Source organism: Rattus rattus, chromosome X (genome assembly GCF_011064425.1).
Source record: "Rattus rattus isolate New Zealand chromosome X, Rrattus_CSIRO_v1, whole genome shotgun sequence".
Taxonomy (NCBI): domain Eukaryota; kingdom Metazoa; phylum Chordata; class Mammalia; order Rodentia; family Muridae; genus Rattus; species Rattus rattus.
In genome coordinates this window covers 40,874,894-40,901,543 of record NC_046172.1, presented here as the reverse complement: position 1 = coordinate 40,901,543, position 26,650 = coordinate 40,874,894, and the positions used below count along the sequence as shown (strand labels likewise).

General features: G+C 31.7%; 1 protein-coding gene and 1 pseudogene across 1 annotated transcript in view; both read left to right on the top strand.

The window, feature by feature from the left end:
• Positions 1 to 3,245, top strand: part of LOC116889196 (dystrophin-like) — a 37,074-nt gene extending 33,829 nt beyond the window's left edge. The window contains exons 6-7 of the mRNA XM_032890354.1: positions 849 to 971; positions 3,199 to 3,245. Of these exons, the coding sequence (XP_032746245.1) occupies positions 849 to 971; positions 3,199 to 3,222 (147 nt within the window). The 3' untranslated portion in view covers positions 3,223 to 3,245. The remainder of the gene's footprint in view (positions 1 to 848; positions 972 to 3,198) is intronic.
• Positions 3,246 to 6,103: 2,858 nt separating this feature from the next.
• The window catches only part of LOC116887844, a 93,396-nt pseudogene continuing 72,849 nt past the window's right edge, over positions 6,104 to 26,650 (top strand).

The following is a 26,650-nucleotide window of genomic DNA, read 5'->3' as shown; positions in this document are numbered from 1 at the left end:
ATATCTTACAGTTATAATCTTATGAAATGGTCAGGTAAAAATGATTTCTACTATTCTAATATTAATCTATTCAATATAAAATAATGTTCAAGAGAATAAAATAAGTAGATTTTATTAATAGAACTTTAATAATGGCATGGTTCTTTGGATATTTTATTTTCAACATGTTTCCATGCATTTTAAAATATTTCATTTAGAATTCAAAGGATTATTAAGAATTTTGAAACTATGGTCAGTATCAATTTCAGAATTAAATACATTGTGAATATATGAAATATTTGGGTTTCATTTATAAGTATGTATTTATGTAACTTAACAAAACATTCCTGGGGTAAGCTAATAGTGTTGACTTATGAGAACATGCCAGGAATTTGCACCATGGTAAAAATGGCATTTGAAATATTTGAACAGATTGCCACATGGTTGTTCTAAAAATAACATGAAAATTCCAGTGTTTACCCAAATATACTGTTATTGATGAATGAGACAATTTTGGAAAGTCATGTTTACTTAAATGTTGTACTATCAGAATGTCTAAAATAAGACTAAACTTTAAAATATTAAAAATATAGCATAGGCAAATGTATGTAAATGACTATTTTGGTATTCTGGAATGATGAATTGCATTATCTTGCATGTATATTCGGCTATGGCGACAAATGTTTCTCCATATATGTGTCCTTGGGTACTTTCACAGTTGTATTTCAAAACCTTCATAAACTTTAATATGGAAACATAATGCATGTCATTATTTTAGCAACAGGGGTCTGAATAAATGCATTTCATTTGGTTTATGTTTCTAATAAAAAGTAATTTTGATTTAAATTAGCACTATCTTTTTTTTTTAGGCCTCCATTCCTTTGAAGGAATTGGAGCAGTTTAACTCAGATATACAAAAATTGCTTGAACCACTGGAGGCTGAAATTCAGCAGGGGGTGAATCTGAAAGAGGAAGACTTCAATAAAGATATGGTAAATTGGTTATGATGAAAGTGTGAATGAACTGGGAATGAAAATGAATAAATATTTGGCAAGAAATAATATAGCTTATGTCTCCAACTGAATTCTCAGAATATTGCAATTCATATAGTGTTATTTTTAATTATTTTATTAAATAGAATGTATTCCTTTTGACATTTTATTATAACTTTCAAATTACCAACTTATGAACATAAAGCAACACTCTCAAATTTAATAAATTGTTCAATTCTTTTTTGACTTATTCCGATTTAATGTTCAGAAGGCAAAATGTAAAAGGAAATAGTCATTTAGGAAATAAATTAAAATATGATACAAAATTCCACTTTCTTATATATCTGATGTTTTCTTTTTCTGATGTTTTTGGTAATAGTAAACACAATTGCATGAAATGTAAATATTGTCTAACTAAATTTGTAATAAAGTGGTTTTATCAAATATTTGAGAAAATACTTAGATATATACGTACTTATATCCATATATAGATATTAAATATATGTATGGATGTATGTATCATTAATATTGAATGTCAAATATATATTATATATATATATGCATGTAAAATAATTCCATGTTGCTTACGCAGTGGGAGTAAAGAAATAAGTCCATGTACCCTGTATATAAACTTAGAAAATCTTCAAATCTTTGCTAATTTCTTTGTGGCTTGACATTTCTATATCACATCACTATTCACTGAGTATCTTTATGCTTCATTCGCTTTACTTTTTCACATCTTCTTTTATCCTCTTCCACCGCGATCACCAATATAGCATTCTTATCCTTCACATGTACAAAGCAGTAGAGATTTTAATATATGCATCAAGGCTAAAGGCTTCTTAGACAATGCTTAAACACAGTACTAGGAGGCACGATATTATTTTTAAGTGCTGGTTACATAAATTAATATGGGAAATATTAATTCTTACTTCTTGGAGCTGTCTCAATGAGTACTTCTTTATATAAGAAGTTTAGTGGTCTTCACAGCTCAGCTTATGGAAAAAGGACAGGAAGAAACTTCCAGAAATACTGAGTTCTACTTCATGTCAAAGAAGAAAGTCCAGGGTGAAGAAATCAAAAGTCTTGCTTACATTACAGTCTCACTACAAACCCTGCCATAGAACCCTCATTTGGAGGAAATGAGTTAAAAAGTTTTCTTTATATTTGATTTTTGTCCGAGCCACTGAAATTTTTGAAAGTTTCAAAAGGCGTATTAAAATATTATTTCACAGATAACAAATGAGTGTATGTGTCTTTCACTGGGCTATTAATAGCTGAACAAAATGTCTTAGAGCGGATGAGTCCTCAGTTTTACTTTGAAATGTAACCTTGTGTTACAGATGTACATATACTATATTTATTAGCACACATAATAATACATATAATGTACCTTTTGAAGTTTATATGTCATTTATTATTAGCTCAGGGATATACCTGGGTACCATTGCATAGTACATATTTGTAGTAGATATATTTTAGATTTGGAGTTGAATAACAGGAAACAAGAGAAGCACAAATGTACCCAAATGCAACAATGTTGCAATAGCATGTTTACAAATTGTATCTTTAAATAAATAGAATTAAGCTATTTTTCTTAAAGAATAAAACAATTGTCCTTTGAGACTATAGCAAAATGAGGATTGAAAACTTTTGAAGTTATTTTCAAGCATGCGCATATTATTTTATTTGCTTAAAGAAAGCATAATTGTGCTTCATTTTAGACATTATTTTCAATATATGAAATATGTCACCATCATTTTTATATTAATGCTCTATATCCTAAACTTGAGCATTTATATTTAAATATAAAACATAGATTACTGTGTAAACTGCTGTATATTTTAAAATTTATTTAGTAGGTATTTATACATAGATGAATTAACATTGGAAGTGACAAGATTCGTTTATTTCTCCATACATTGTTAGTTGGTTTAACAGTAATAAAAATAAAACCCAAACAAATACTTTTACAACAAATCATAACTTCTATCATTGAAATGGTTCTCCCCACCTTCATACATATGCCCCTCAATATGTATTCTTCAGAAAAGACCCAGAAACTGTTTTCTATGTAAATAAAAAAAATTGTAAGCATGGTATTTTATGATAGCATTCCCTAATGTTTTTAAATTGGATATTTGAGTGTATTTGTACAATGTTTAATTTCTCGGTATCAATGCATGGCATTTAAAAAAAGTGAAGACTGTATTTGTTTTTTTAATCAAGTGAAGACAATGAGGTACTGTAAATGAATTGTTACAAAGAGAACACTTACAACAAGAATCACAGATGAGAGAGAGGAAAAAAAGCTAAAACAGCAGTTATTTACAGACAAAACATAATGCTCTCAAAGGTATTAGACCTCAAATTATAAATATATTTGCCTAGGTTTTTTGTATATATAAGATAAGAAAAAACTATGTGCATAAATAAAATCTGTTTAAGAATTTTAGTCACTAGAATATTAATTTTCCCTTTCAATATGTGTACTTTATGATTTTCTTTTGTGCTGCCAGTTTTGTAAAATATGTAACATAAACTATGTTATAGTTCTTTTTCTTAGTTATATTTGAAGCTATGCAAATTATCATTCACATTATTTATGTAGTTATTTTCTAACATGCTTCATTTCTATAAGTGTCATAATTGCCAGAATAATCAATTAATGTTCCTCTACTTTTGTTCCTTTAAATTATGTCTAGTATTGTGTTAAACTATCTCTTTAATAAGACATGACTTTTTGTCATTTTAAAAAAAATAAACTTTACTGTGCTTATAATAGGTGTAAAACTAGGTATCTACAAAACCTTGATTTCATTTATAAAGAAATCCTCCAAAATGCTTGTAATGCACTTGAAGAAATACTATCAGCAGTGGTATATGTGTGTCCTTGTGACTCATCTGATTTGTGCAAGATAAGAGACTAAATTATTTTCCTCTAATGTTATATAAGCATTTTCTTGAGATGAAACTAGACATATTGATCATTTTATGAAACATTTTTTATGTTCTTTGAAATATTCACTTTTTTCCTTCATGGGTGATTATATAATACTGTTAATTGTAATGTTTTACATGGTGAATCATTATTTAGACTTATGTAGCTACATAGATATATTCGCCTAGTAGGTAGATGGAGTCTGCTTTTTAAATGCAAATAAGTGGTTAAAATCTTTTCCCTATTGTTAACCAAATAAGCACTGCTGCGAATGTAATTACCCAATATTGTGCCTGCTAGGAGTCAACAATAAAGTCTATTTGGCTAGCAGGTGTTCTGAAAGTAACTGCTGATAAGTATATTAGTAAATAGAAAAAAACCAACCTCATTTTAGAGGAAAAAGCAAGAGCAAATCAATCATAAATGTACCCAGAAGATTGAAGTCTGGCTGTAATTTACTCTTCTTGTGAAAAGGCTTTTTGTAAATTTATAGACTCGTTAAAGAGGATATGTGTACCATTGGTTAGCAGTATCTAGAGGTCATCTTGCATATATGTGTGTGTGTGTGTGTATATATATATATATATATATATATATATATATATATATATATGCAAGTAGTCTCCTGTGTTGCACATCACACTTTTGTAAGAAAAACAAAGGAACGACTACTGGATTTATAACCACTAAATTCTCAATGCAAATATGTTCACTGTATCATGAATAAATCACAGTTCAATAAGTCACAGGAATGGATCTTGGTATATGTAGTGGGCGGAGCAGAATTCTATTTGAGTCTTCCAAGGCATTTATTATCACTATGTGATGCTTAGAAATAACATACAAATTACAAACTGCAGTAAATTTTAAATCCTCATGCCACACGTGATTAATGTAATCTATTTGTTGCCAAATCAACTGATACCAAATACAGATATTAAGTTAACCTGCCAAGTATTTACAATCCTATTATTACAAAATATTTCAAAATAGATTAGAAGTTTTCAGAGCAGTGAAGCATTCAGCTATCCATGGGTATTTTTTAATTCATATTAACTTGGGCATAAAACACAATTGCTGCCCCTTTGAAGAAATGAACTATGTAGATAGACCTGTTTTATTTCCAAAGGGTATATGCTGAAGTGTTTTATGTAATTCAATACAGAAAGTATTAGGTGCACTTCTGTGAGGCTAGATAATAACTTCTTTTCTCCATTAATGATTATGTAAACAGTTTTTCTTGTTTTTTATAAACCAAGGTTGATTGAAAACCATTTTCTTGATTCCTTTTATGCTTTGAATATGAAAATATAGGCTAAACATGTATTTAATTAAAAAAGAAATTTTTAGTATTTAATTTCTCATTTTCATGTACAATTTGTAGCTATAGAAATAATATTCATAGTTCGATAAACAAAATAGAAAAATCTTTAATTAAAGTAACTAATAAAATTATTATCTTTGATTTTAATTTTATGTATGTGGGTAGTTTCCTCCATAATTTTTGTGCACCATGTGAGTCATGTGCCTTTAGAGCCCAGAAGATGGTGTCAGATCCTTTGGGACTGTAGTTACAGATGGTTGTCTTCAGCCATGTAGGTACTGGTACTTAAACTTGGGTCTCTGCTACAGCAGCCAATGTTCTTTACTACTGAGCCATTTCTTCAGCTTCCAAAATAACTAAACAGATAATCAGTAATATAAATGGAATAATTTTATAGACTTTTCTAAAATTATGAATGTATATAGTTTGTCTTTTACAAGGATAATTTCTGTTGATATGCCCCAACCTGAACTTTCTACATATTAGAATTTTTCGATATTTTAAAAGTAAAATGCAACCCAGTGCTTTTATAGCTAACTAGTTAAGTTCATTATGCTCATATTTGAAAGTTTTTGGCTGTACTATGAAATATTTTTTAAAGTTAGGAATTAATTAAATGTAAAAAATTGTAAACAAGGTTGAATATTTAAAAAACAAATATCTTCTGTTATTCATGTTTCTTAGCTTCTGTTAATAAATCTTAATGCATTAATACATAATTTAATAATCTATACATGTTTTGTATTTAAATATGTTTTTTACATCGCAACTAAAACCATAAGGGAATGAATTTAGTTTTTATAAATTATTATAGTAAATTATATCACATACATATATTGATATTTTAATAATATCTACATCATGAACAGGATTTGAGGTCTCAAAGAAGAAAAAAGGCCCTAGAAATTTCTCACCAGTGGTATCAGTACAAGAGTCAGGCTGATGATCTCCTGAAATGCTTGGATGAAATTGAAAAAAAATTAGCCAGCCTCCCTGAACCCAGAGATGAAAGAAAAATAAAGGTAAAGTTGTTTTAGAGTGACAATACTAGATTTTGATTATAGATTTTAACTAATTTAATTTTATCTAATATGATCATGTATAAAATATTAATGTTCTGGTTTCTTCTATTATCTTGCTGTGTTTTGCTGTATTTCTTTGTATTGTGTTTTGTTTCAGTAATTGTATTGTACTGTGTGTTTTTTAATTGACATATTGTTGTATGAATAAAATGTTTTACTTTTAGACAATGTGAAATGAATAACTAACTGTCATGTGTTTTATAGTAAAACTGTAATTGACTTTGTGTATCTTTGTTCCAGATGAACTAATGACTTATCGGTACATGGACGACTTCTTTCTCATGTTAGCACATTCATTTCATCAGAGCATCTTCTCATACCACTGTCAAATCTCTATAAATTTATTTGCAAATTGTCCAAAGATGTTTTCTTTCTCTTATTATTTTCACTTTTTAGTTTGCTTCATTCTCTGTTGAGTTCCTCAAACCTTTAAAAAGAAAATAAAAGTTGTAGTCACTTACCCTCTAAATTATATTTTATCTGGATTATCCCTAATAAATAAATGAAAAATTATCACCCCAATTTGGGTCATTTCTCAAAGCACCAAAATATTTCATAAGCCAAAACGTTAACATACATTTAATAATTTAATTAGCAAATCTTAAACTAAGCATTCAAATGATACCTAAAATTATATTTGGCTTATTGGGTGGGGATGACAGTGACACTTCCATTATTTATAAATTATGAAAAATAAAGATAAAGGAACAACAGCCTATGAAAATTCTGAGAGAAGTATTTGCTGCTTGTAGGTCGGTTGACATGGTTAGCTAACTGCCCTGGGCCCTGTATTGATTTTGCTCAATAGGAAATTGATCGTGAATTGCAGAAGAAGAAAGAGGAGCTGAATGCAGTACGCAGGCAAGCTGAGAGCTTGTCTGAGAATGGGGCCGCAATGGCAGTGGAGCCAACTCAGATCCAGCTCAGCAAGCGCTGGCGGGAAATTGAGAGCAATTTTGCTCAGTTTCGAAGACTCAACTTTGCACAAATTGTGAGTTGTTACTGGCAAACCCACATGTGTTTGCAACTACTACTATATTAACAGAAGCCTACTAACTACCAAAACTCCAGGCTCAATAGCAAACTAATAGTGTGCATTCTAAAAATGAGTAGTTCCTTTCACATTGGGCTTCTATAACTCAAAAGTTTAATTTCCAAGAATAACAATAAAAGAACAAGTGATAGGAAAAATCCCCCTTATTCAAATTGGAAAAATAGACATCTTAATTTATTTTGCTGCATCATTTTTCATAACATTGGCAATGTAAATTTCTCAACTTCTCATACATTTATTTACTTCAGTGTCTAATCCAGAAATATGTATTGCTTTCCTGAGATCATCCCATGCTAATTTTACTTTCTTACTGTATACATGGTAAATAATAAAAATTTCAAAGAATATATTATTGCAACCTACATAAGATCTTATCCTATTGACTTAAAGTATATTACTACAGACTTTACTTTTGGATTAGGCACTTCGTGTGTCACGGTACTCATTATACAAACTGGATGGCTCATGATATGTTGATATTTGATGGAAGAAACCAAGTGGATGGAATGTTTCTGACACTCTGTTTGAAAACACAATTCAAAGTTGTTATAATCACTCATGATTTTTTTGTAAAAAAAAAAAAAGTAGAAGCTACAGAGACTTTTTGACAAATACATTTTTCTTCCTACTTCAAGTTCTTAGAAGGTAAAGAAGACTGACTACCATCTGTAATTTCCAGAAAGTACTCATCAGAAAGCAAGGATATAATTGTTTGAGACAAACTGTTAGGTTGGAAGATATGAAACGTTATTCAACTATTTTGCATTGTATAAATATCAACTCCATGGGGTTCAATTCAACCATGATATTTCTTCTGTGATATTACTCATTCCATTTAATACAGTGGATATGTAAAATGTGTAAGGTAATTAAAATAAGCATTTTATGAATGTGTATTGGAAAATATATGGTATATTGTTGTGATGTCTTTCTATACTTTTAAGAAAATTCATTAAGTAAAGTTATTTATGAATGCAATAATCAAAAGTTTAATTGTAGCTACCAATTGCAAATAGTTTGAAAAAATGTTAATAATTACTAACCATATATGATGGCACATGCTTGTAATTATAGAAGTTATGAGGTATACATAGCAGAAAGAGCAGTTCAAGGTCAGCCAATCTCTCAAAAAATTAAATATTACAAAGAAAATACTGGAACTATTTTAAATCTTAATTTCACTTGATCGAGCATTAAAGTCTATGATTTTGCATATTTAACACAATATATCACAAATTACTGAGATTTACAATAGGCAATGTAAAAATTCTAGAATAATTTGTGAATACTTAGAAAAATTCTTGTGTGAGGGGGCGAATAAATGCAGGTGTGATTAAATGTACATGTGTGTAGTGCAGGTGAACTTTTAAGAAAGAAGACTTCAGGTATTATTTTTCAGTTCCCAGCCATCAATAATGGGGGTTGGGGGAGACTGGGCTTCTAATTAGTCTGGAGCATATGTGATTGCAAATAATAAAAATATGTGTGGTACTAGAGCTGGCAAACAAATTTAGTCAAGATCCTTGCAAGGCAAATATTGTCCCTTTGAAACTACCTCACTATATCCCAGTAGAATAATTTTGCTTTAATTTAATAGAACACTTAAAAACAGTTCATAGCTTATTAAATACATTCTTCTTAAAAATACATGGTAAATGATTTTACACACACACACACACACACACACACACACATATACACATACACTTTTGAGCCACTAAGATAGTCAAGCTCATTGTGGGTAATTTGTTTCAGGTGGGGATAATAACCTTATCCAATCTATTGTAATTCATCCAAATTACAAGTTAGATGAAATTCATGGGCAAGTAGTTTTCTACAGCATCAAACAGTATTTGCAGACATTGAAGACTCATTTTGGGATTCAATCGAGAAGGATAGAGTCTACAAGAATTTTCTGATGAGGTTATTATTGAGCTATTTTAAAAACAGTAAGACTTATAGGCTTCAAAAGTTCCATAGCAGGAAGCCATGTATACATTTTAGTATATATATATATATATATATATATGTATATATAATTATAAAAAGAAAAACTGAAATTATAAAAGACAATGACAATCAGATGCTCTATGGTACTCGTAAAAAAAGTTTCCAGAGTGCAAAATTGGGAGCACAAACAAAAGACAATTATGTTATATAATTAAGTGATATTTAATATGATCAAATTAGAGTTTACATAACTTCTTACATTAAATAAAACTACCTACTAGATAAAAAATAACAGCGAGTCAATACTTATAGAGTATTAAAAAAATCTCTCTTAAATGACCAAGGATGTACAAAAGCAGATGAAGACTAATAATACTCAAAGAAAACTTTTCATCAACATTAGATATTGAATACAATAGATATTACATGATCTTACATATGCTAGAGGAAGACATTCAGACATGCAATATTGTGTATAGAAAACAAAAGTATTTAAGTATTTATTTTTGAATAAAGATTACAATTATTATTTTAATGAATAAAATGAACTCAGAATAGAAAATGAAATTGAATGTTACTAATTTTCCTTCCCTACTTAAATAAAAACATTAAAATATTTTATAATAATATTCTGATAAATCATGGAAAGGACACAGAGCATTATGTGAATGTAGAAGCAGTTCTGCTAAATCCCTCATAACACAATAAAAATATGAAACTTTTACATTGTGTCATATATACTGTGTTTATGTTCTTTATATGAATTATTAACATTTATGTTTCAAATATAAAAAGTTTAGTACCCTGTTTGAATAAGTACTCAAATAGAATGCCTACACGGCCTATCCAACAAAGTAAATATACACATAGCTTACTTGAAGAAACATAACAACAAAAAAAAAATACTAGTCTCCAGTAGTCCTGAATATCCCTATTTAAAGTATCAGGTATATTATATCCTCATTAAATAATTTAAATCCTCAAATATCAATTTTAGCTTCATATTTTTCATGCTTAAGAAGTATCTCAAACTTAGCATGCCCTCAAATATGTTCCTAAAATGTTGGCAGAAATTATTGTTTTACAACATTCACATTAAATGTCAAAGAATATATGATACCAAATCATGCTTTAGGTAACTTTGTGAAATGAAAATACATTTATACTGTGGACATTTTTCTACTATTTCATGAATATATAAAAGCAGTGGTATTTTCTATTGGATTTTTAAACATCAGTTTGTTTACTTTGACATCCTCAATATTGTTTTATTTTCACAATTTTATTGATTATTTTATTTATTTACATTTCAAATGTTATCCCCCTTCCCAGTTCCCCTCAGAAGCTGCGTATCCCCTCCCCCTTCGGCCAAGCCTCTATAAGGGTGCTCCCCCACCCCCACCACAACACCCACACCCCACACGGCCCCCCTGCTTTTGCATCAGCTGTCTAGTGTTCTCATATTCTGGGTCATCAAGCCTCCATAGGAACAAAGGGCTCCCTTCCTCCAAGTGAAGCCAAATAAGGCAATCCAGCTACATATCCAGGTAGAGCCATTGGTAAACCCCTCTGTATGCTTTAAGTTGTGATTTAGTCCCTGGAATCTTTGGGGGGTCTGTTCTTCCTATGAGGTTGCAAACCACTTCAGCTCCTACAGTCCTTGCCCTACCTTCCCCATTGGAGTCTAGGCACTCAGTCCAATATTTGGCTATATTGGTCTGAATCTAGCAGAACCTTTCAGGAAACAGCTATACCAGGCTCCTGTCAGTAAGCATTTCTTGACATCAGTAAAAGTGTCTGGGTTTGGTGTCAGCAGATGAGATGGATCCCTAGGTGGGGAAGTCTCTAGGTGGCCTTTCCTTCAGACTCTGCTCGACTCTTTGTCCCTGCATTTCTTTTGATAGGAGGAACTCTGGCTTAATATGTTTGAGGTATGTAGGTGGCCCCATCCCTCAAATGGGGACCATGCCTATTCACTGGATATGATCTTTACAGGTTCTATCTCTCCTTTGTTGGGTATTTTGACTAAAGTCCTCCTTGTTAGGTCCTGTGAATCTCTTGGGTCCTTGGCATATGGGGCTTTCTGGTGGCTACCCCCTCTATCCCCTAACCCCTGCTACACATATCCTTTCAAATTCCTGATCCTCTATACTTCTCCCTCATCTCCTCCCACTTTCAGAACTGACCCCCCTTTTCCCATCCCCTTCTCTCTCCCTCCCAGACCTCAGTATTGTTTTATTGCCACTGAAATTATCCAAAATCATACCTAAATAAGAGGACATCAAATGAGTCCAAAAATTATTTGCAGAAGGAATATATATTAACTATGAATAAATATTAATTATGAATATATATTAACTAGAATATATATTAACTAGGAATATATATAACAGAATTAATCTGTCCTTGTTATAGAATGTTTCAGAATATCTGATGTTAGAGTGTCTTTATTTTATGAGAGAAATAGATCCTCTAGAACCTCACATTTGGACAGTGACAGTAGAAAAAGAAAATGTCATTTGAAAATACTGATAGGGTTCATGATTGATGGCAAAACCTATTGTCCCTTATAAAACACAGTGGGAGATGAATGAAATTACCTTTATGCATCTGTTGGTTGAATCTCTTAAAGTTAAACAGAAATGTATATTCCATAGCAGAGTCTTTTTTTCCAAAACATTAAAATTATCCCTGGTCCTAGATTTCATACTGATACACAAAGCACAATTTTTATATTTCATCTTCTACTACATAATGAAAATTACCATTGTGAATAAAGGGGGGAGCATTTTCTCTGAAGAAATACCACACGGATTTTTCTCTTCACTTTGAAATATAAACAAACATTGTCAGCTCCAATGTAATATCCTTGGAAAATATTGGGAAAAAAGTGTTCTTATCTGGATACAGAATGTTCTTTAGTAAATGCAGTTGTGAATATAAAAGAATATTACATATTCGCCAAGGTAATTATTGACCCAGGAGTTAGTTGCTTATAGAATTTTCATCTTCTCAGCTTCAATACTGTAATTAACATATCACAAAAGTTAAGAAAGGAATTATATACGTTAAGATTCTATCCATCTATTTTTAGTACATTTTGATAGTTGTAATGGTTATAGTCATTTATATGATAATGTTTGTGTTTTCCTCTATTTATGTAGCTTAATATTTCAGTCAATGATTAAGAATGAAATGTATGTGAAGGCAGAATGAATATCTAAGTATATAGCAAAATCATTGATTTTTACAAAGCATGGAAAATCAGGATAAAACCACAGATAAAGCCCACTTTTCAAAAGGAGGCATAAATACATACATCATCATCTGTGATACTGAACCTAATATTTAAAAAATACTTTGGGACAGAGACAGTTGAAATCAAGAATTTTGCATGGCTATGTACAAGATTCATTATGGATAGAAATAAAACCCCTGCTTATATTTCAAGAATTACCTTCAAAATATAAGGAGAATAGAAATGCTATTCATTGGAACAAAATCAATTTCTGGGATAGCAATTTTGTTTTGGGATTTCCTAAAATTTTGATTTTGGTACACCAATTCAGAAAAATTGCATCTAAATAGTAAATAATGAATTTTAAAAGATTTTAACAAAAATGGTAGCTCATTTTAGAGCCTGTATAAAAGTAACATGATGAAATAATAGCATAAATTATTTATGAACATTAAATTTTATATTATAGAAACTCATTGAAGTATAACTTTAAAAAGACTGAAAGAGCTCAGTCTAACATGTATGTTGCCACAAACATAAGGAAAGTTTGATCCCCAGAACAAAGGACTATTGCTCCATTGAATTTATTTCTAAGCGTGGTACAATTGGATCTCTCATACTTTTGACCAGACTGACTCAGTCAAGTGATAGAATATTTTAAAAATCATTTGGTACCAGCATGTTAGCCAATGGTCTCTAAGCACATATATTACATACCTGCATACATACAACATACAAACATGTACTTATACACAAACACAAGGAATGTGCCATCAGAGGAGACTAACATAAGAATCTCATTGAATAACCAGGGAAATTTTATTTTTAAAAACAATGTATGGGAAGGAACTAAGAGGAAAAAAGAAAAACAGAAAAATTGAGACTAACATACAATTAACTTTCATCTATTGCAACAGTAAATTAAAACACTGGTTGCCATGAGACTTCCTTTTAACCTGCTCTGTTGCCCCCCTGTTTTCTTTAATCTCTACTGGTCCCTTTAAGGGTAAATGCCTTTGTGATCAGTCCCTAGAATATTTTCTGATCATAATCTGCATTATATTTGTCTTAATGTTTTGAATTTTATAACTAGCTATAAGCCAGTATGGCTACATTTTAAAATAAACACATTACTTTACTGTGATCTGCCATGGTGACTCTGTTGAATTTTCATGTGAAATCATCACACTGTTTTCTTTAACTGTTATCAAAATAAACAGGGTGATCACTGGCAAATATGCACCATATATGTCAAATCACAAGCCTTCCAATTGATTCTCATGTATTTTAATGTGAAATTCAAAATTCTAACATAAATTTCAAAGGATAAAATTCCTGGTTAGGCCACTGCTTAAGCCTTTGACATTGCATGTTCTCACTGCCTAACAATTTTCCCATATTTACCTGCATGTTTGCTTCAAGTCTGCTAGTATTTATTTGAAAGTGTTCTCAACAGAGCTCTCTTTTTCTCTCTCCTTCTCTCTCTCTCTCCCTTGTTCTCACTCTCATCGCTCTCTGTCTGTCTGTCTCTGTCTGTCTCTGCCTCTGTCTGTCTCTCTCTCTGTCTCTCTCTCTGTCTCTCTCTCTCTCTCTCTCTCTCACACACACACACACACACACAGACACACACACATACACTTATCTCCATATTTATATTCATACTTCATAATGTCTCCACTATTTCTTCTATGTTATAGTATAATGATAAGTAGCCTTTTTGATAAGCACCATTCTACGAAGAAAGAAAGATCTAATAGTACTGAATTGTTTTGAGTTCTGTGTCTAGAAAACAAAGTGATTGTTAGATATATAATATATATTTATCTATAATTCAGGGACTTATTAATAAAATACCCAGGATAAGATCTTGTAGGTATCAAAATGTTATAGATTCACTGTATATGTTGATAACTTTGCAACAACTTTTGATATGACATATGTACATTATAGAATCCCTACATAGTAGAAGTTACTATATATACATAAGATTTGTAGATGAAATGGTTAATTTAATCAAAGAACTGAGCTATGAAAATATTAATTGAATTAACTAAGAGTTCTAAGTAATTATAGTAGCACAAGCCCTTTGATTTCCTTAGTATCTCTACCCTGACTACTATACTGTGTATTAAATTGGATATAATTATAATAAAATATTCTTGCAGTTTAAATAAAACTTGTCATTTTATGCAAATATGATTTATCAATGGCTGGCTCACAATAGCTCAATAAACTAAAATTATTATAGTAAATGTATCAAACTATGTCCAATTATTTCTTGTAGATTATATCTACACTAGGCTTATAATTGTATATGAGTTCATGCTATGAATTAATGTTATGACAAAAACTACATTCATAATACTATTTTATGGACCATATATAAACATTAGTAAAAATATTGTTACCTTTCTGATTGTGATAGAATGTCAGATTGTGTTATCAAGTAGAAACAAATGTATTTCATGGAAATAGTGATGATTAAAATAGTACAAATAATTCATTTTTTAGAATTTCTACATGTCAAAGAAAAATAAAGTCTAATGTAATTATATGTGGAATTTATTGCATATTTTTATCAAACATGAAAATGTAATTCATTTGACATAAAATTCTCATCATCACTGAAATTATCATCTTCCTTGGAATGCTATAAGCCTCAAAATTTATTTTATGGGATAGAACTAAATTGAAGTAATAAGTTGATTACTTCTTTTTATAGATAAGAATATTAAGTAAAGTGTTGTTTCTTTAAGTAACTTGAAATGATTTTAATTATCTCATATTTAATTGCCTGAAACTCCAGTTGTTTGGTAATGTGAGGTCCACTGATAGATCTTTACAATATATCTCTATCACAGAAACGACATTTTAAAAGATGACAAAATATCTCAACTGTTTACCTTAGTTTCAAGGAATTTAAGGAAACAGATTCCAATCTGAAGATAGAATATTAATTGCAAATTATCAAATAATTGTGGTAATGTAGTTTCCTTGATATTAGTAATTAGTGATCATCTTTTGTTTCATATTTCTGCTAAGTTTTAAAAAAAAGCTCAATAAATTTGAAGATGCTCTGATATTGTAATTTCATACATTTACTAGATGACTACAAATAAGCCCACGTTTTGTTTTGGATACACTGGTTATTATACCTTTTCTTTAACAAACATTTGTTCAGTGTCTGCTATCAGCTAGACAACACAAAACATAAAACAGCACTGGCCCATCCACAGTAATCATACAAAAGACGTGATATTTGTGAAATCTAATTCAAACAATAAGGATGAAAAATTTGAACAAGAATTTATGCTCAGCAATTTGACCTCCGTTTCAAAACAATAAAAGTCTAATTTTCTCCAATCTAAATTTGCTTTGAAAATATGGAACAGCAGCTGGGAGGGAGCTCAAATGGCTTTTGTAACAGAGTTGGAAATATCCTTCTTAGCATGCCTAAAACAAATGGTTAAAAATAATTAAATTGCTTGAGCCATCTGGGAGTCATTCCGATTCTTCAATGATTACTTAAGACTTTTGTTGTATGGGATTTATTCTGAGAAGAGATGAGTAAAAGGAATTCAATCAAATATATAACATTTCCCACTTTCACTTTTATTATAAAAACAGGATTACAATGTTTTCAAGTTTGCTAATTATCTCAAAAATTCTTCTCTTTATAAACAATGTCTTTTAACATATTAAACTGAAGATTTTTTTAACATATTAAATATTATGTAGCACAGTTAAGATCCTTTTTTTTATTTAATTTTGAAAACCAAATAGTAAAGAGAAGCTATTCAACAGATAACCAATGAGAGTCTAAGCTGTTTGAACCATTATACTATATGCAATAATCATATAAATTTTTAAGCTAGAAGTAAAAAACATGATAAATTACAACTTCGTCCAAGAAATTTGTGAATAAAGGAAACATGCTTTATATGGAAACCTAAGATATATATATATATCTTTGCATAATGTATTCAAATTCATTGAAAATGCAAAGCCATTGTCAGTTGTTTGTTGCATAGTAATGCATCAGAATTTAATGTTAGAATAATTTTCAATAAATAGTTCCAGGAGATTCATGAAAAGAATATTTAATATTCACTTTTACTTATTGGAATGTCTCTATTGCAAAGTTTCAATGATTCGCCAATGTTGAGTATTATTTTCTGCACCTGAACATGATTCAAAACATGTTAAATGTCTAGATTCTAAGTAGTCACAAATATACATGAAATGTGAAGATTAAGTGCACTATGTTAGTCTTTTCTGCACTTTAAAAATTAGTTTTGTTAAAAAAGGATACAAACAGAAGGGTTGGATTAAGATTTGTTTATTTGTCTTTCCAATGTGCCTCACTCCCCTCAGCAGGTTCCCTGCCCTATCTTGCTGTTCTGCTTTCCTTCCCTGCAGTACTTTTCTATTAGCTTCATGCTACTTTTGTTCCATTGTCCTCTCTTATCTGCTACCTCTAAGGTCTGTTCTTTACTAGCATGATCTATTTTGTACATTCATCAAGCATACACACATACATATGCACATGCAAGTTCACAGACATACACACACAGAGAGTAGGACAGAGAGGCTATTAGATTGTAGAACCATCTAATAGAGCTTAACATGATGATTTTCCATTCATGTCTATTTTATGGACTTCTTATTTTCATAATATATATGCTGAAATAACATCCTTAGGACACATTTTCTTTATCTACTTTCTGTGAGCATTCTACATGAATTCTACATCTTAGCTATTGAATAGTGCTGCAACAAACAAAGTTGTGCAATATCCTTGCGATAGGAGTTAAGTTCCTTTGAATATATATCCAGGAGTGGTACAGATGGATCATGTGGTAGTTCTCATTTTAGGTATTTAAAAAAATTGACCTGGTATTGCTACAATATGAACCACTTTACATTGCTGGCAACTGAGTAAGGATTCCAATTTCATTCACACATGCAATAGTTGTCATTTATTTTCTAAATGTTAGTCATTCTGACCTGTGTTATGAATGGAATTTCTATTTGTTTTTATTAGTGGCAAAGTATGAAATGAACATATGAAATACATTTCATATGTCTATTATTCATTTTTATTTCTCCATTCACGAACTGCCTATTCAGTTCCTTAGGTCATCTGGTTTTGTTGTTGTTGTTTTGTTTGTTTGTTTGTTTTTGTTTTTATCTTTATTAACGTGAGTATTTCTTATTTACAATTCGATTGTTATTCCCCTTCCCGTTTTCCGGGCCAACATCCCCCTAAACCCTCACCCCCCCTTCTATATGGGCTTCCCCTCCCCATCCTCCCCCATTACTGCCCTCTCCCCAACAATCACGTTCACTGGGGGTTCAGTCTTGGCAGGACCAAGGGCTTCCCCTTCAACTGGTGCTCTTACTAGGCTATTCATTGCTACGTATGCAGTTGGAGCCCAGGGTCACTCCTTGTATAGTCTTTGGGTAGTGGCTTAGTCCCTGAAGCTCTGGTTGCTTGGCATTGTTGTTCATATGGGGTCTTGAGCCCCTTCAAGCTCTTCCAATCCTTTCTCTGATTCCTTCAACGGGGGTCCAGTTATCAGTTCAGTTGTTTGCTGCTGGCATTCGTCTATGTATTTGCTGTATTCTGGGTGTGTCTCTCAGGAGAGATCTACATCCGGTTCCTGTCAGCCTGCACTTCTTTGCTTCATCCATCCTATCTAGTTTGGTGGCTGTATATGTGTGGCCCATGTGGGGCAGGCTCTGAATGGTGTTCCTTCTGCGTCTGTTCTAAACTTTGCCTCCCTATTCCCTCCCAAGGGTATTCTTGTTTCTTTAAGAAGGAGTGAAGATTAGCATTTTGGTCATGCTTTTGAGTTTCATGTGTTCTGTGCATCTAGGGTAGTTTAAAAACATTTGTGCTAATACCCCTTGTCGATGAAGTGCATACCATGAGTGTTTTCCTGTGATTGGGTTACCTCACTCAGGATGATATTTTCCAGTTCTATCCATTTGCCTATGAATTTCATAAAGTCATTGTTTTTGATAGCTGAGTAATATTCCATTGTGTAGATGTACCACATTTTCTGCATCCATTCCTCTGTTGAAGGACATCTGGGTTCTTTCCAGCTTCTGGCTATTATAAATAAGGCTGCTATGAACATAGTGGAGCACGTGTCTTTGTTATATGTTGGGGCATGTTTTGGGTATAAGCCCAAGAGAGGTATAGCTGGGTCCTCAAGTAGTTCGATTTCCAATTTTCTGAGGAACCTCCAGACTGATTTCCAGAGTGGTTGTACCAGTCTGCAATCCCACCAACAATGGAGGAGTGTTCCTCTTTCTCCCCGTCCTCACTAGCATTTGCTGTCACCTGAGGTTTTGATCTTAGCCATTCTCACTGGTGTGAGGTGAAATCTCAGGGTTGTTTTGATTTGTATTTCCCTTATGACTAAAGATGTTGAACATTTCTTCAGGTGTTTCTCAGCCATTCAGCATTCCTCAGCTGTGAATTCTTTGTTTAGCTCTGAACCCCGGTGTTTAGATTTCAAATTTTTGGATAAACACTCTTTTATAGATTTGAGAAAGATTTTCTCTCATTTTAAATTTGTCTTCTCTGTTGATTGTTTCTCTGGCTATCCAGAAGACTTTTAATTTCATGTAACTGCATTTCTCAGATTTGGGGATTACTGCATGTGCTACTTCCGTACTTTTCATTATAACCCTCTCTGGTGTTTGCTTGTTCTGTCCTTTGAGGCAGACTTGGTGTACTTGTTTAGATGGGTAGAAACTTTGTGCAAGTACCAGCGTATCCTTAAACTTAGGTCAATCCTTTCACTGCCACCCCAGAATACTAGGGTTATAATAATGTGGTACTATATCAAATTCTTAGTATACATTGATTAGTCCTTTAAGAAGTTTGTACAACGTGTTTTAAGCATATGCTTCTTTGTTTTCCAAAATCTTGTTTCACCAAACTTTGCATCTTGATTTGCTGGGGTTTTCTTTTGTTTGTTTTTGTTTTTTGTTTTTGGGGTTTTGTTTGTTTGTTTGTTTGTTTATGATGGTGGTAGTGGTGATTAATGTGGTGGTGGTGGTGGTGGTGGTGGTGGTGTTTTTTCAATCATGGGCAATTTATGTTGCCCAATATTCACATAAATGAAGCTTTCCACTGGAGTTTGACTGATTTATAGGAGTTATTTTCTTAGACAAAAATAATCATTCCTTGCAAGAAGTTAAGTATTACCATTAACTCTTAAGCTAGGGGTGGAACATTGTGACCAACTGCTCTCTGCTGGGACCACAGGGAGTTCATCTGTGTGGTTTCCCTGCTTTGTTCAGAGGACACTGGGTTTTTTGTCGTCATCCATCATCCTGTATTCTTCCACCTTTTATGCTCTTCTTCCCATATGATTATCCCCTCTTTGTTTCTATTTTTTATTTTATTTTATTTTTTAATTTGCATTTCAAATGTTATTCCCTTTCCAGATTTCCCTGACTTAAGACCACTATCCCATACCTTTCCCCTTCTTCTATATGGGTGTTGCCCTCCCCAAGCACCCCCCCCACATTGCCCTACCCTGGGGGGGGGTCCAGCTTTGGCAGGGCCAAGGGCTTCTCCTTTCATTGGTGCTGGAGCCATTGATCTGTCCATGTATAGTCTTTGAGTAGTGGTTTATTCCCTGGGAACTCAATAATTTCTGCAACTTGAGAAGACAGGATATAGTATATATGTTCCTTTAGGGATGAGTATTGTGTAGTCTTATTTTTTGTACCTTGCCAATTGTTTGTCTCTGTGTTTTTCATTGACTACTATAAACAAAGCTTCTTTGATGATGATTGCAAGATAACTCATGTTATTGACACAAGGATAAGTTATTAGCTGTTGGCATAGCTTTATGTCCATTTTTCAGAATGAAAGGAATATGTTCTTTCTGAATGCCCAAGACTTTTTTTATCCAAACATTCATGGCCCAGTAATCATGCTGTATATTTTCTCACCTTTTAGAATTGGTCTTAATTTCAAGCAGAAAGTGCCTGTTTACTCCTAAAACATGCTACTTACATCAGTACACATATATTGCCAGGGCAATAATTAAGATTCACAGAAGAGTATGTATATTACCTTCTAGCACTATGCAAGTATCTATCAGGAATAAGCTTCCAGTCAATACTGAGTTAATTTTTCATAATCTGTAATTTCAGTTCTTGGACGTTTTAGCAATAGGGTTTTACTGTCAAGTTCTGGAGAATAACCAGGAGCATTGGGAATATCCTGTAATTTTTGGAGCAGGGTTCTTTCGGCTCTCACTGGTCAATAGCTCCAAAAAAAAATAATAATAACCTTTTCCTGGGACTGGAAGTTTTACTTTTTAGCATGTAGTATCTCCTAGAGGGACTGATGGATGCCCTGTTAGTTACCATTCCCCACCTGTATTGAATATATTTCACTGATTCTTAAATGGAACAATATAACAATATAAAAAAATAAAAGAGTTACAAGTATGAAAAGAAGATAAAATATTCATATTTCCAGAATATATCATCTTATATTTAAATAACCTAAACAGTTTTTTAGGAAAACCTTAAAAGTGATAAATATTATCATCAAATTATCAAATGCAAAATAAGCCTGAGAAATAGAGAAACATTCCATTCATATTGGTTCTAAAGACACATAAGTTTTCTAGGTATAAACATAACAAAGGATGTGAAGAATGTCTAAAGTGAAAATAATTACACAGAAGAAACTAATTGTAGAAGGCTATAAAGGCTGGTAAGACCATCCATTTCCACAGGCTACATGAACTAACATTGGGCATAATGGTTACATCCCCTGGAGTGGACACTGAGTCAAGAAAACATCTACTAAATTATGAAAGATTTCTGCACTGAACTAGAAAAAAATTAATCAATAAATTTATATTTATCACTAAAAGCACTCAGATAAAGTAATTATAAACATAAAAAAACAGTATTGAAAGTATCTCAATATACATTGTAGAAACACATTGACAAAAGCATCATTATGCTGGCCAATAACAGACTTGTGCAGTCTAATAATATGGAGGATTCAAAAATAAACCTGCACAGCTATCCCCATGTAACTTTGGGGGATGTCTGAAATGTATAGAATAAAAATGGCAGTTTCCCCACGAAATATTGGATAAGCTAATGTATGGTTCAGCTTATTCCCTAAGATGTTTGCTGTTCTCTATCATTTTACAAGCTGCAGAGTGCATATAAAATCTATATATTACCTAGCCCAGTGCTTTGTCTGATACTATCCATAGAAATATTGCATCCATGGCCATCATATTCTCCAATATCACCCCAGTATTTACCTTTTATGACTTTCTGAAAACTAATTTTATACATGTATTCATGTTTATGGGTATTCATACTTCCTTATATTTTGCTTCTCTTTCTGTGTGATATATAGTATGAATATTTATCACTATTATTATACTTGCTACTTGCTATGACTAGTAAAGGATAGAAACACTATACAATTCATTAAATTTTAGTAAAGTTTTCACTGCCCCAGAGCATACTGCGTATGTCATGACCAACTACCTGGCCAACACGGAAAAACTTATTCAGATGAAAATCCACTATTCCAACAAGGGTATATGCTACAAACTTAAATGAGTCAAGGAAAGAACAAAAGGCCAACATTATATCTCATTTATATGAACATTTTTGGACATAAATTCTTACCCCATAAGAGTAATTCACTGCAATAAAAATTGATTTTTCCTTTATATCATAAAAAGAACAGATATAGGACAAAATATGCAAAAAGGGTATAATTAGAATATCACAATATATGCATAATATATTTTCAAAATATGCTCAAAGAATCAATGTAACAATGTGCTACTTCCTTATTTATAAATTTCAGTTTTTGGACACAGATGAAATATTTTTCTGGGGATATAATGATCTCACAATAGCATTATCTGCAAGAAAACCCAAAACTAAATTAATTTACTTTGAGACAAGTTTGTTTTACTTTTCTATGCTTTATCCAGATTTTAAAAAGTATATGAATGTAAAAACTGGAGAAATACAGTATCTTTATGTTAATATTCACGCTTTTCTTATCCTTGTCCTTTGCAAATAGACATGATGACAAATACTTGACATAGCTATTTTATTGAGTACAAAAGTCACAACATTCATCATTTTACTCAGTGCTCTTTCCAATATGTAATTTGTTTGGATACAAAATGTGAGCACAGTAAATCACTTTTCTGGTATTTTGAGGAGCAAAACTTACTCTGTGTATTGATAAACATGATATTACTCTGAAATTCCCAGCAGAATTTTGAAGAAAAAGATGCATCTAATATCTGATTTAATTACTGTTTTAATATATGTAATCAAAAGTGGATCAACGTGATATGATTTCTTAGAATTAAATCTTGTAAATTCACTTGCAGATCAGTAGATAGTGATATTATAATACTCCCTGTTTAAAAAAAAATCAGGGACAATTCTTTCTTAGATCATTGAAAGAACATGATAATTCAGAAGAAATTATCAGGTTTTTAATGTAGAATACATTAAGCCCAAGTTGTCATTATGTACTAAAAACTTTATGGAAAAACTGAGTATTATTGTTTTAAGGGAAAAATTGATTTTGTTCAACTGTAAACAGATTCATGACTTTTACACTAACCAAGTATATTTTTGGAGAAAATATTATCAAATGTGATCATTTCACTATGCACACTGTCACTTCTATGTTTAAAAGTAACAGAACCATGTTTATGTCTTACCTTATTTTGAGAAAAAGTTGGTCAATAGCCCCAAGTCCTGAAAGACATAGGACACCTTTGCATTCTCTAAACTGTCAGCAAACTTATTCTCATTTCTCGTGATAGGACTTTTAAATTCATTAAAAAATGCTCCTATTTAGTAAGAGTATTCTCTCTGCCCCCAGTAGACTAACTAGTAAAAGAGAAAGAATAAGTGACTAAAACAGGAAACAAATGTAGCATTCAGGAAATGAGAGAAAAATAGAAGGGGCCACATGATCAATAGGCATTCTGTAGTACAGAACAACACAAAAGAGAGAGGACAGAAAGGGGTAGAAGACTTTAACATGGAAGAGACTTTCTTATGATCATTTGATTCATTCATATTTGTAGAGAATTCATTTTATTTTTAGTTCCTTTTGCAAATAACTTGATAAAAACTATATGTCTCTACCTACTTATACATACCAGTGACTATGGCTTTTAGTACAAAGCACAAACTACTATTGCTTACTTAAGTTTCTTTGTAAATGTGCACATACTTATAGATCAATATTCACATATGGAACATATAATCTTGTTTATATTGTTGAAGATATTTTTATACATTTTCCTTTGCAAATATACACTATTGTTATAATAAAATTCCTGACAGCACTCATTTCTACTTTATTACTATTTAGCTGTTAGCTACATTCCAAAAATTTTGTTTTGGAATTCTTTACATTTATTTCTTGCAGGAATGTAAACTTATTCTGAATATTTAAGAGAAGAATAGAATGTTGACTGATTATGTGCTACTTTCTATTATACTTTTAATTGTAGAAAACTGTTAATACATCTTGATTGCTAGTGCAACTTGAAATTAAGAACACTGTTTTTATCTTCTTTTTAATTCAATTTTTAATGATTTTTGAGATTTTCATATGCAGGTTCTATATTTATATCATTCCTACCTCTACAACATCTACCTTCCCCTACTGCGCCATATCTCCAGCCTGAAGGTACACTTTTAACTTTAATGAACAATAAGATTTTATCACAGGAAAGTTGTCCTTGGACAGTATAATTTCTTTACCATGTGTTCTACCTTCTCTTTCTTGTCATTATATAGTTACTTTCTTGTATCTGTTCTCTATGCCTCTCAGTTTAGTATTTCTGTTTCATTTTGTTCTTTATTCTGAGTAATAAATAGTTCTTTTCCTTTGGTAAGCTGCCCAGAACTCCCATTTTATTTTTAGCCATAAATATTCTCTCCTATCAAATCATCTTATAAACAAAGTTTCTAAAGAAAGTCCAACTGACTTTCTGTTTCCACACTTAATTTTAAGTCTGGCACTTAATTTTTATCAGATGTCTTTTCTATTTGCTCTAATGCATTTCTTTTATGGACCCAGGTTTTATCTCATGTTATATCCATATAGTTCTTGAATTTCTGTTTTGTGTTTATAACAACACTGAGAGAGACAGAGAGATTGGGGGTGATTAGGATAAAATCAATGCCCTATATACATTTAAGAAATGTAATCATTAAAAAAACAAAGTTATGGAATGTAAGAAAAGCTTGGAAGTTTTGTAAATGATAAATTCCTTATTGTAAGCAGTCCCAGAGCCTTCAGGCTTTAAGCTAAAATTTCAAACTGTAGAACACTATTAGAAATAATTACATATTTGTCTTACAACATTGAGCAGGGATTAACCCCTGAGAAACAAATGAAGGTCCATAATATAGGTAAACTACATTTTAGCAAATATATTTTACAATGAGAATTACCTTAGTTAAATCACAAATGTCCCTAAACTAATATCCAAATCGACTGCATTGCAACATGTAGAAATTATTGCCATTTTCCAAAGTTACAAAATGAAAGTTATATCAGGACTATATAGTCTTAGAGTATGGTTAAACATCTATCTTACAAATTAATCATCATTATACAATAATTTTTTTCAGTTGATGTTTGTTTATTAATCTTCAAAATTTTTCTTTTATTGGATGGAGCTTTTTGGTATGATTTGATTTTTATTCATTTTTGAAAATATCATAAAGTGTATTTTGATTATATGCAGCACTTGGACAACTCCTGCCACATATACCCACCTTGCTTACTCACCCAAATGTTATCCAATCTCCTCTTTGTTTTCCTCCTCTTCTTCTTGTTCTTCTTGTTCTTATTCTTTTTCTTCTTCTCCTCTTTCTTTGACCCACAACATCTAATGTATTAATTCTATATATTCTTGGAGTATGGCAGAACACAGTTGACTTTTAAACCAAAATCCTCTTAGAGCAAAACCAAACTTCCCTCTCTCAGAAGCTTTCAGCTGCTCAAAGTTCCTGTGATATGTATGAAACATCATGTCCACATCCTCTCTCAGGCTGGTATTTGGTCTGGTTTGAATTTCCATGGGGCTTGTTTCTACTGTCACACTTGCTAAGAATTTGTATGTGCGGGTATCTACTGTGTTCTGAGGATATTATTATTATTATTATTATTATTATTATTATTATTATTTCCAAGGATTCTGCCACTTAGCATCTTTTTCCCCTGTTCCACATTCATCCCTAGGCATTGTGAGGAAAGTATATGACATAAATGTTCTTTTTAGAGCTAAGAATTTTGCATTTTCTTATTCCCAAGACCTTAGCTAGTAATGTGTCTTGGTGATAATCATCATATACTACAAGTAGAAGCTTCTCTGATAAAGATTGAGAAATGTGTTAATCTATGAGTATAATAGTATTGCATTAGAAGTCTTTCTATTATTATGCCCATTTGGCAGAACAATACTGGTAGGTTCCTCCTAGGGACTATGCCTTGTTAAGAGACAGGTTGTTAGATCGAATATAAGTAGCAGGTATAGGATTTATCTTATAGAATATAATGTAAATCCAATCAGACAGGGATTAGTTGATTTTATAATGGTTGTGCAACTATCATATTAATGGCCAGTTTTTGGGGTCAGGCCAGACATTATGATGTTTGACAGGCTTCTCAGCTGAGTAAGATTAAAGATTACATTTCAGTTCCACTAATGTGCATAGCACCTTCCAAAAATATGGAAGCTAGGCATAAGTCAATACCACCTTGGTATCAATACCACCTGGGATTCAACTATGTGGTGTCATCAGAAATACAGTCAGTTCTGGAGAACAACTAAAAATATTGGCTTGTAATTTTTTTGAGGGAGGATGTTTATGGGAACTTAGTGACCATCAACTCCAAAAGAACAGGCCCATTTCTGGCTCTATGCTTCTTATTTTTAAACATTATTTATTTTTAAGTATGTGGGTGTGTGTTCCAACGTTGTGTGTGTGAATGTGTGTGTGCATATCTGTATGTGTGTGTGTTT